This window comes from Salminus brasiliensis, chromosome 11, assembly GCF_030463535.1.
Source record: "Salminus brasiliensis chromosome 11, fSalBra1.hap2, whole genome shotgun sequence".
Taxonomy (NCBI): domain Eukaryota; kingdom Metazoa; phylum Chordata; class Actinopteri; order Characiformes; family Bryconidae; genus Salminus; species Salminus brasiliensis.
Window position 1 is genome coordinate 13,521,616 of NC_132888.1, and position 11,928 is coordinate 13,533,543.

Genomic DNA, 11,928 nt, shown 5'->3' on the forward strand with positions numbered 1-11,928 from the left:
CTGTTAGGCTAAGTCTGCAGTGCAGAATACAGTAGGACATGACACAATGGTGCAAGGTCTACAGACAAAACATGAGACAGGGTGCATAGACAATGAGTACAAAGACAATAAATCCAATAAACACTAAATATACAAATATGTGCAAGTGCTAATGTGTGCATGAGGGTCCAAACTAAGTGCCTATACTAATAGTGAATAGAAATAAATATGTAGAGCAGTAATGTGCTGAGCATGTAAATTAAGGTGTGTGCTGAGGTAGACCAGTCTGATGTTAGCGAGACCAGTATACAGCTCTGTGGAGTTGTGCTACCTTGTTGGAGCATGCTACCATAGTGTATATTTATAGATAATGCTGCTACTGCACACCAGTAGGTAGGGTAGCAGAGAGTGCATCCAGCAGAAGTACAGAAGAGATATTTGGATAGTGTAAATCTTTACATCAGGTTAAATACAAGGCAATTGAAAAAATCACAATGTAACTCTCAAGCAAACATTAACAGTAGGATCAGATTGGATGATGCACCTGTGGGAGTAGGACATATCCAGTGTTGCCAACTTAGGGACTTTTCAGACCCCCTTAGCAATTTTTTAAGCAACTAGCGACAAATCTAGCAACTTTTTCTGGTGTTATTGGAGACCTCAGCAGTGGGTGCCACCGTGAGCCCTGTCCCACAACACTCACAGCGCTCAGTCTCACAGGCCGAGCAGACCCACATCGCTCCACGTCCACACTGCAAATGAACTGCGCATGCCCAAAAGTCGTCGCTGACCACGCCCCCATTTACAGAGCAAGGTGTAAATCTAAATGTGTCTTCAGAGAGACACGAAAAAAAATCACTGCAACAACAAAACTAAGTAACTGCCAAACTGTCTCTTTTAAAGTCCGGATAAAGGAGGAGGGTTGAGCGTAGAGTAGAAATTGCACCCCACATAAAAGTTTCTTGATGAAATTTGATATGCTAACATTTAATAACACAGAACAAAAATTGATTTATATCATTTTTATGTTAAAATACTATTATGTAATGAGGTCTAGACAAAGTATTAAAGTCATGATATTATTTTGAGAAATTCAAAGGCATAAAAACCCCAAAAGAATCACCAGAAGAATTTCATTTGCAGTTCTAAAATATTTAGATGTTATCACTTGCTCACAGAACTGTGGGTCTTGTAAGAGCTGGTGTCATTGCTAGATTACGTGTGTATGTGGTGGAGTAATACTTAAAGAGCTTCAGTCAGAGTGCAATTAACACAGTATTGACGCTCCTAGAAAATCTCTCAGCCAATCACATTGCGGGCTCAGAACTAAATGTTTAGTATTATAAATGTATGGTATTGGATTACATTTCGTTGCTGTCACACAAAAACCCGGAGTCTTCAAAGTAGGAAGAGAATGGAGATATTTCCAGTGCTTAAACAGGTCAGACTGAGCATGCACACACACCCCTGTGTGTGAGAATGCCTGCTTGCTTCTGTTTCTGAAAAAGAGAGGTTAGTACTTGCAACTTAAAACAACTCTCCCTTATTATACTAAAGATAGCTTATCACATACAACATGGCTCTCATCCCAAATCACTCAGCATATGTATATACACTTTTCCTCTTACAATGAAAAACCTGCTGCTTAACCAAATGTTTGCACCAAAGTACGCAATTATGATTTTTGTTTCCCAGTTAAAAATACTACTCAGGGTTTCAGTTCAGTTCAGTTCAAGAGACTAACCAGTCCCCAAATGTCTTGGGTGGTTTAATGTTTCTTTTGGGTCTTTTGGGTGATGGCCCCACAACAGGGTTACTAACAGTCCATGTTTGTCGTTGTTGCACTGTGCTACCACCACTAGACTGAGGTTCATCTACAGGGCTGGAAACGGCAGTGGTTGGTTTGTCTGAGGACAGGCTGATCCAGGCAGATCCAGATCAGAGGTCGAAGTGTCACCCTCAAGATCAGGTGTTACGACTGCTACTGGCTGCCATGCTTCGGCAGAGTTTTTCGTGCTGCTCGAGGCTACAGCTCCCTGCAACTACTACACCAATGAACTACAATACCGATATTGCAATGTTTCTAAAGCTTTAACCCCTTACAACTTCAACAACACACACCAACATGTGACCATCTGTGTTTCAAATTTAGAAACTGTGTTTCTTCACAGTAAAAGAACAATCACAAAGTTTTGGCTAGATGTGGGGTCAAAACGTCATGTGTGTGATGAGTCAGTTATGATGTGCTTCTCATGAGGCAGTGAGCCAAACAAATCATTCCAGCTGCTTGCATCATATGCAACCGAGTCAATGCAGTATTTTTATACCATTGTACTAAAGAGTTCACTATTATTAGAGCACATTCCTTTGCACAGTGGATTTACAGTAGTTTGTGTACTGTAGCATGAGGGTTTGAACACGGCCTTGCTTTTCTTTTTCCTTCAATCCTGTTGAGAAAAGTTTTATTCTTTTTAGGAAGTTTATTCTGGATTACTACACATTTGATAGGCTAACAATCCTTTGAAATACAAAAAGAGTTTCCACATATTACAAGAAGTGTGCATAGCAATCACAAGCAGAAGTTTGCAGGAGTCCTCCTAAAGTCACGCCATCACTCTGTAGTCGGCATCATGCCCATATAAGGAACTCTGGGTTCCTTATATGGTTTGACAGGAAAGAATGGGACTATCCCTGATGGGTTTATTTCTTTAAAGGGAACAAATTAGTTGTCTATACAGAATGTGACTTCAGAATCTGTGTGATATCCCAGTCAACCTACTCATTTGAATCTCACATGGGTTGAATGTGGGTTAGGTGAATGAAATTACTTTTATGCATAAATGAATTTACACTTTATATATGAATCATTACAAGCAAGATCGTTGTAGCTAAAACTCAGTAAAGATTTGAACTAATTCTGCGTCTGAGTGCTCATCGGAAGAATGTTTATACCAGATTGTTAACTAGTAGGTCTAAATACAGCTTCCATCCATTTCGGGTGCTGAGCATGGAGCTCTGTTGAATATCCCAAAACAACAAACACTGAGAAACATATATATATATATATATATATATATATATATATATATATATATATATATATATATATAAGTCCAGAAAACTGATTAAAAACTTAAGTAAAACACATACAGAAAGGGTAAAAGGTACTGACATACATCAAATCTCATAAACATGTGTATAATCCGAAATCCAAAATGCTCACATGACAGATGTATTTGATTTAGTGTGAGATTGAAGTGGCTTTTGGAAACATAGACAAACAATGTTTCTAATACGAGCCTTATGCTGACTGTAAAATGACAACATGATTTCAGAGGTTAGTAAACACAAAAAGAAGAAATGCTTTAAAATCCCCATATTTCCTAATTCATGAACATGAGCAAATGTGAAACAGTAAGTCTTAATCAAGTCACACTGTAATAGCTTCTTATAAATTTCCTTATAAATATGATGCACCACCCACCCACCCATCCACCCATCCACCCATCATCTTTTCTGCTTCTTCCTGGTTGCAGTGGGTCCAGAGTCTGCCCAAAATCATTGCAAACAAGGCAGGAGTGGGTTTCAAATCAGAGTTTATTTACACTGTTCCAGTTGAATCTAGTAGCATGGTCTAAAAGCTGGAGGATTAGCAAAGTGCTAAAAAATGTTAATTCACAAAGTCACAAGTGTGCTGACAGGTCTTCTCCTTACGAGATAAAAAAAAAGTGCCATAAAAGGCGAACACAAGCCCTTTCTAATTCTGAATAATACACACGCAAATGGATCAGGTTTAAATGCATCCCTTCAAGGTGTTACTTTGGAAGTACTGTATACAGCTATAGTGTTTCCATTCCATTATCTTATCCCCCATAGTCCCTTTTTATTCATCATGTGTGAATATGAGGGGAATACATCTCCCCGTCTACCATAAATTGAAAAGAAAATAAATCATCTATTCCACATAGAGCTGGGCAATATGATGATATTTTATAATATTGTGATCAATTTTATCATTTTACACAATACGCTTTTCTAAGCGTATCGAGGACATTGTTAGTGCTTAAAAAACACTGATCAGCTGCAGGTTTCATTATAAACTGAGTAATTAGTCTTTAATTAGATTCAATGGAGCAGATATTGAATAAGAACAGTGTTTTAGGTACAGTAGCGTATCTAAATTATAGTTTTTAAGAATCTGTTGCTATGGCTGCATTTAGTCTGTGATAACATGTATCATGATAAATATTGTGAGTCATGAATAATGTCTTTAAATATTGTGATGTTGCATGTCAGTTTTATAGCATATATCATTGCTGACACAAAACCTCGTATTTCCAAAACGTAAGATATAGTAGAAGGAACAAAGGTGATATATCTGACATTTTAAACATTAATAAAGCAGCAAACCACTCATTTCTAGGCAAAGGTGTAGCGGAGTAAAGGCATCCTGTGATCGAAGTCCTCACTCTCACGCTCTCTCCCTCTGTATGTGTGGGTGTGTGTTGGTTCGCTGCTCTTTGGAGAGGGTTAGAAGCTAGTGAAATTGGTGCCTTCTCCAACTGCCTGTGTTCAGTAGCCACTTTTAACACTGGCTACAACATTGTGCTGAGAACAGGAACAGGAAAAAGGAGCCGTGCCATTTGTTTTGGACTGGGGCTCTATTACGGCTGAAATGATAACAGTGCTCCTTTAAGTTTTAATTTTAAAAAAACAAACTAATTTTGGGACATTTCTATTGGTCCATTCATTCATTCATGTTTAACACAACATGAACAACCGCCAGATTGAAACAATGTCAAAAAGACAAAACTATAAAAAATGTTTTTGCAGGACAGATTAAAAAAAGATTACATTATTGATGGAAAACTGTAAACAGATGCTAAAATGCTAGCAGCCCACAATTCACAGGTAGTTTTGTTTTTTTTGCTAGAACACCTGAAAATTGCATGACAACAAAGCTTTTCATAATTGTCTTTATTTAAAAAACAAAAAAACAAAACCAAACTTACTCACACAACTAAAGTCTACCAAAAATTAGGAACATGCATAAAAATAATTCTTTTTTTCTATCTGCAGAAATGAACACATTCAGTCATTCTAAACACACAATCTAGAAACCTTTCATGACTGAAATATGCCGGTACAGTCATTTTTTCTGCACTCTTTTTCTTATTATACTACTGTTTGCTGTCAGTGAACAAGAGACGCAATAACTAAAAAATGAACATGGAGAGGTTTTGAAATTGACAGTGAAACCCATGAATGTTTGACTACCTTTAGTTTTTTTATTTTATTTATTAAGCCATGTAAAGCTTTCAGACTTTAAGGTCAGCTACTCATGTTTGGAAACATCTGAGTAAGGGTGGCCTGCTTTACACCCCTCTGAACTGGCGAAGCTGAGGAAGGTGACCCCTGCGTGCAGACAGGGCTTCTATTTGTAGCTTTTCCCTCAAGCTGGCCACTGGCTCTGGATGCTTTCTTCCCACCTTTAGTTCCATCTGCTTTAGTTCTTAGGGAATCACTGGAATTACCCCACTTGCTCTCCTCACCTGGGCTTGTGTTGGTGGAGGAAGGGCTGCCTTTTTCTCTCAGTAGATAACCGTCAGCAGAGCCCTTCCTGCGATCCACGGTGCTCTCCCTGTCCAGCTCTCTCTGAAGCCGCTGAGCGAGTCGTCTGTCCTCCTCTTCCTGCTGCCAACGGCTCCGCAGTGTTTCTTCCTGCAGGGCCAGCTCCTGCATGAGATCCTCTCGCGGAGGTGATTCAGGCCATACAGAGACACAAGGTTTCTTGTGGTGGTCAGCCTCGTCACCCAGGTCAGTGTCTAAAGTCTTCCTCTTGGAGGAGAAGTTTGTTCTGGTAGGAGAAAGCTGTACAGAATTGTTGAGCCCTGCATTTGACGTTGATGGCTTTCCATAGTAGTCCAAAACAGGCATTTCATGGCTAGGGGGCTCCAGAGAGGAAGGCCAAAGTGTTGCTGGGGAGTTCAAAATGTTTTCCTGAGGAAAATAAATAAATAAATAAATAAACAAAGAGACAACAATTCAGGCATCTGTATTTTAATAAAGTTGGGGAAATTAATTTTTTGAAGCTGGAGCCCTTTACAATTTCCTTAGACATAATTACACCACAGTATCCAGTACATGCATGGCATATAAGAAGAAACGCTATGCAGAAAGTACCTTATTGGCAAAAAGAGTGGACATCGGACTGGTCTCAGCACATGGCTGTCGACAAGGCACCGGGCACAGAAACCTAAGGAATCACAAAAGTTTCTTCTTAATGAAGTACTCATTTGTCTATTTAAACACATTTCCCTCATGAAAAAATATCCTAATAGGAAAAAGAAAACAAATAAGTGTGATGATCACCTGCCCAGTATGCCCAATATGAATTGTGCGGTGGATCAGACCTCTTGTTTGAGCACACACCACATGTAAACAGCGCACACATACCCATCCATGTGATGCAAATCAAAAGGAGACTCACTGGATTAACTGATCCTCTCCCATTACCAGTTTAAGGGCCAGTTTAGACACTTGCATGCCCACTGTAGGTGCTTTCGAAGGTGGACAAGGATGCATAGGCACCCTGACCAGTCTGAAGCTATGCAGCAGGATGTATTAAACTGAGTGTTGTGAAATGTCCCTCCAATAACCATCTTTACAATTTCTGTGATAAGTAGCCCTTCTATCAGTCTGGACCAGAAAGGATAGCGCATCATTTCACATTGTCTGAGTGCTCTTAATGTTATGGCTCATCATTGTAGGTTATATATGGCATTAAACAAACAAACAAACAAATAACACACATTTAAAAACTCACTTCTCAATGTGTCCAACACTGGGTTTCTTTTTCTTGGCTGAAGTAGCATCATTAGGTTTGACATTCACCTGGGATTCCAAAACTGGGCTGGAGTTCTGCAAAAAAAAAAAAACAATAAAATGCTTGTGAGCTACTTTAAAGACCTGGTTCATGAAAGAAACATATTCTGGATATGAATTTATGACATTTTAAAATGAGATATTTGTTAATATTTTTAACAACATTTTTGTTAATAATTTTCCTTTCAAATTATATATATATATATATATATATATATATATGATTTAGTGTACATGCTGGACAGTCTCAAGACTAGAGCAAGACTATTTTGACACTCACCAGTTCCTCACTGAGCAACCTAGCCAATCTCTCATCCTCCTCCAGCTGCCTGTTCTCCTGCCTCCTCCTCTCCTCTGCTATTCGATCCTCTTCCTCAGCCAGGAGCCGCTGGATGTACTCTTCACTGGCCCTCCTCTCTGCCTCATCCATGGCTTGCTTCTCTTCCATAAGCTGTACCGTATATTGAAATGAGAAGAACTTAAGACATGCTTTTTTTTTTTTTTTTTTTGTTCAGACTTGCAACTTACCAAAGTGAAGCATTCTACTTTTCACACTAAATCAGACTTGCTTTTACCATAATGTCCTATATTTATATTTTTCAGAAAAATTAAGAATCAACAATTTTGCCCACCTTGCTAACTTGGTCCTCATACTCTCGTCTAAGCTCACCAGGTTGGCTTACCCTGGGTTTTGGGATGAATACTGTGAGAAGAGGAAAATAAGAATGCAAACAATCAAGTTAAAACCATCAGAATTCAGAATTAAATCTTATTTAATTAAATGTAATCAAATGAATCAATACCTAAAAGCAATGGAAATTTAGCTTCCTTACTCAGACATTTTCTGATATAGTACCAACACAAGGTGACAGCAAAACAGCCCAAACTCAATTTGGAGGGCAACATTTTGGAATTAAATGGCATCTCATCTTCTCGTGCCAAAGTGGCTCAACTGGCCGACTGCCACCATCGCTCAGCATGCTAAAAGCAAGTGTTTTCTAGACAATCTACAAACAACTTATTGATTGTCTTGCCTGGATCTTGCTGATCAGGAACTTGCTAAACCACTCAAGAGTCAAGGGATGCTCTACATTAGAAGTGCACTAGGCACTTCTGTACTAGAACTGGAGCAGTTTAATATAATGAACACAATTGGAACATGAGTAGCTTACAGCACTATCAGAATAACAAAAAATACTGCACATACTGCCCATTTCCTCCTCTTCATCAACCCCATTTAATCTCCGCTGACACTGTATGGGGAAGGCATCCTGAATGCGTTTCCACAGCTCCACGTTAACCAGAGTCTTTTTCCTGCCGTTCAGCCTGGCCCAAGTGGACACACGCTTTCGGCACAACGGACAGCACATATTAGCCTTATCCACAGTCTCCAGAAAGCAAGGCTTGCAAAAGGTGTGAGCGCATGGCAGTGTGACAGGCTCCAGGAAGATCTCCAGGCAGATGGGACACAAGCAGTCTGCCCGAGTGAGCTGTCCAGAGCCCTCCTGCACCAGCTCGGGCTCCAGCTCCACTTCTGACACTGGCGGCATCCCTCCGCTGTTCTGACTCCCTCACTCCAAGTGCTCTAGAGTAGACGTCTCTCTGGGTCTGTCTCCTGGGCAGGAATCTGTTGTTAGGACGGCAAAAGAGAAGCAACATTCAAGAAGGATTCCTTAGCTGTTTGACATGGGCCATCTGTAAATGCTTCACCTGATACTACATCTCTACTTGCATTCAGGCAACAGATATGGCTCTCACAACACGCACAACAACCTGCGTTAGTTTACAGAAACCTAGAATGCATATTTGTTTAGCTCCTGTGTCTTAATTAACTAGAAACACTAAGACTAGCAGATGCACATGGTTCACATGTGGAGCAGAGTGACGGTACATAGTGCTGTGTGGTATTAACAAAACAAAACATACATTCCTTACACCTCGAAGGAATCTGATGATGATTGTGTGTAAAAAACATTTGACAGTATCTGATGATCTAAAATCAGCATTAATAAGATTAAAAGTGTTACACTGCATTAAAACCATGTCTTACAAACCCTGATCGACATGTTTTGATCTAGATTTCATCTCATTTCCTCCCCTAAAGTGAGACCAGTGGGGACCCAACACAGTGTGGTAGAAGTTAACCAGACTCCCAATATATTTTTTGTGTCATGAGCCTTATTACAGTCCAGGGCAGTGCCCCCCACCTTTAACAGCACGGCAGAAGACTGTAGCTCCTTACTTAGCTACTTCTGCTGTGTGTTCTTACTTTTAACATTAGTGCTAGCACTAGCTATCTAACTGAGTCTTTAACTAACCAGGCTGACACTGAACGCTTAGTTACCGCGTATTTTAGTACTGTCATAGTAACACTCAGACCATACAGAGCTTCACACGCTAATATCCGTTTAAATAATTAATACTGTCAGGCACTGACAAACTGACAATTGTAGTAAATGCCTGGTTAGGTAGTTATCTGCTCTATGAGGACAAGTTAAGGCAAGTTATGTCTGTCTTTGGCTACCAAAACACAGTCAGCCTTGAGCCCAGTACTTCTCCAAAGCGCTAAAGCTGGCTAGCCGGATGGCTAACGTGCTAAGCTAGTGCTAACTAACTCTCCACAAACCAAAACAAAGAGCAGACTAACAGTTAGATAACTACCGGAGCCAAGTCTGGAAAAGCGAATTTAACTACAGAACCCTTCAGTAACGCATAACCCAAACGACAAACCAATACAAAGTCAGAACAATTAGTTTATCCCAGTACCAGAGACCGCGGCTCGAGTCCGAAAACCCGGGAAACCACTTCAGCAGCCCGGTCCTCCCATTCACGACAAACCGGAGCGAAAACATATGAAAAGTCCGCGGTTTCAAAATAAAAGTCACACTAACGCCAGGGTTTCTAACTTCAACAGCCACATGATTCACTTCCAAAAAAAATACTTTGCTTAACCCCCCTAATAATAATAATAATAATAATAATAATAATAATAATAAAATAAATAATAATAATAATAATAATAATAATAATAATAATAATGATATGCCAATCAAAAATATTTACCAGGAGTAAATAATTTCACCTGGTGCATGTGTCAAACATAAAAGCAATAAGAAAAATACTATACATATTACTATTATTATTATTATTATTATTATTATTATTATTAGTAGTAGTAGTAGTAGTAGTATAAATAGTAGTAGTTGTATAGTAATGATGTTGATATTATTGTTGTAGCTGTTCTTCTTCTTATTATTATTATTAGTATTATACCATATATATATATATATATATATATATATATATATATATATATATATATATATATATATATATCACATATTAAATAGATACAATACAACACACTTACAGATACCTGTCAGCACTATAGTACATCAATTTAAGAGAATTGAACAGCATTGCATATCACATAAGTACAAATGTACATGTATACATTATAAAATGCAACACAGCAACAAGTGTTTTGTTTTTGTACATAAGGATGGGTCACTTTAAAAAGCGTGGTTTTCTTTCATTGTAGCCTACACTGTCTTTAGCCACCTAGGCTACATAAAACTGCTTTAGACTTTTCCAGGTCTTCAGATTAGCTTAGCCTAGGCCTACTAGTTGGTGAGTGGTGGCCTTACAAACACGCCTTGAATTATTGGATTCTCTTGTACAGAGGAACACAGCTGCATTGGCATAACATAGGGCAGACAAAGTGATTTAATAGGGCCAAATAGTAGCTTAGCTCAGGCCTAGCCTACTACTCACCCCACAAACAATAAAAGTAGCTATACAAATGTAAAAGGTTTTGTTGGTGAATGGTGGATTTAAATAGTGTTCTCACATTTAAGACTAATCAGCTAGTTCAGGATGGAAGACATAACAGTACTAACCCAGCCTTATTTCCTCATCCAGTCAGTGTACACAATTTTACAGAGCTTACATTACAAACTAACTTGGCCAGGGAACATTAGCAAAACAAAATATTGACGTTTTATTATTTAATCAGATTTACAAAGGAGTTGTGTTGCTTCAGCCTGGCTCATTACACAGCCTAAGTGTCCTGAAGCAGTCCAGGACTCCGCAGGTCCTCCTACGTTCATCCTGCACGGCACCGCCCACCGGCGCACAGAGGGAGGCGGGAGGAGGTGTTTCGTGATATGATTGGTCGAGCCCTGTGTCAGTAAAGAAAACAACCAATGGGCCGCAGACCAGCGGGCTTCAAGGGCCGGTGCTTACTTTTTACTTTTTTGCCGAATATAAAACACAGGCAGGACCAAGGCGAAAAGGCTTTAAGGGAGTTTACCAGTGTTATTAGACCAGCCCAGTCTCAATCGGGCCGCTGATCCAATATATAAGTCTGATATGTTTTATGGGCCGGTCAGACCAATATATAAATAAAACAATGTCGGGACTGTTGGCCCAAATAGCACGTCCACCCACCGGGAAAAAAAAGGCCCGGTGTGCCAGATGGTCAGTCTGTCCCTGAAGCTTACTCTAAACCCACCAGGAGGCACCACATGAGCAGTCGACATCGACATTACTGATGCAGCACAAACTGGCATTAGGATTTGGATGCCGGTGTCGTGACACATCCTACTCTCCCGGACACATCCTAACCCCTCTGACGTCATCTTACAAAAAGACCATCTAGGACCCAATACAGTGAGCCACGACCCAAAGCAACTGCTAACTAGGACATATTTAATGCTGTATTTTACAGTGAGTATTGTTGATGTTGGGCCAGTGTTGCCCTCAGTATGGAAAGTAGCTACTGGCTGTCCTAGGCCATCTCCTAATTTGCGCGTATTTGAAGCTGTTGAGTAAAGAAATAATGTTGTAGGAGATTTAAAAAGTGAGTAAAACACCCTAGATATGTTAGAAGAATAAATAAGTTTTGTCCTGTGTTGTTAAATGTTAGCATATCAAATATAATCAAGAGACTGGCAAAGTAACCTTAAAAAAGACAGTTTGGCAGAGTTACTCATATATACTTATGTCCTGCTCTGTAAATAGGGGGAGGGGTCGCTAGAGGGCTCTGAAAAGTCGCTAAGTTGG

At 39.5% G+C, this 11,928-nt stretch overlaps 1 protein-coding gene across 2 annotated transcripts; it reads right to left on the bottom strand.

Annotated features, from left to right (window-relative positions):
• Positions 1-4,941: 4,941 nt before the first annotated feature.
• rnf168 (ring finger protein 168) lies at positions 4,942-9,690 on the bottom strand. 2 transcript variants are annotated; one of them, XM_072691830.1, is made up of 7 exons: positions 9,631-9,690; positions 8,072-8,491; positions 7,497-7,567; positions 7,145-7,315; positions 6,806-6,900; positions 6,163-6,235; positions 4,942-5,979 (listed from the first exon to the last, which is right to left on the bottom strand). In XM_072691830.1, exons 2-7 carry the CDS (start codon positions 8,412-8,414, stop codon positions 5,311-5,313), a joined length of 1,422 nt encoding a protein of 473 aa, XP_072547931.1. In that variant the 5' UTR covers positions 8,415-8,491; positions 9,631-9,690; the 3' UTR covers positions 4,942-5,310. The 2 variants fall into 2 exon arrangements, with proteins under 2 accessions (XP_072547931.1, XP_072547932.1); XM_072691831.1 differs by lacking the exon at positions 9,631-9,690 and having other exon boundaries at positions 8,072-8,755.
• Between the last annotated feature and the right edge of the window lie 2,238 nt (positions 9,691-11,928).

Excerpts from the sequence above, each read along its gene's own strand:
- rnf168 (XM_072691830.1), bottom strand. The coding sequence starts at position 8,414 with ATGCCGCCAGTGTCAGAAGTGGAGCTGGAGCCCGAGCTGGTGCAGGAG. Across the intron at positions 7,568-8,071 it reads TGAAGAGGAGGAAATGGGCA|TATTCATCCCAAAACCCAGG; the intron begins GTATGTGCAGTA and ends CTCTTCTCACAG. Across the intron at positions 6,901-7,144 it reads GGTTGCTCAGTGAGGAACTG|AACTCCAGCCCAGTTTTGGA; the intron begins GTGAGTGTCAAA and ends TTTTTTTTGCAG.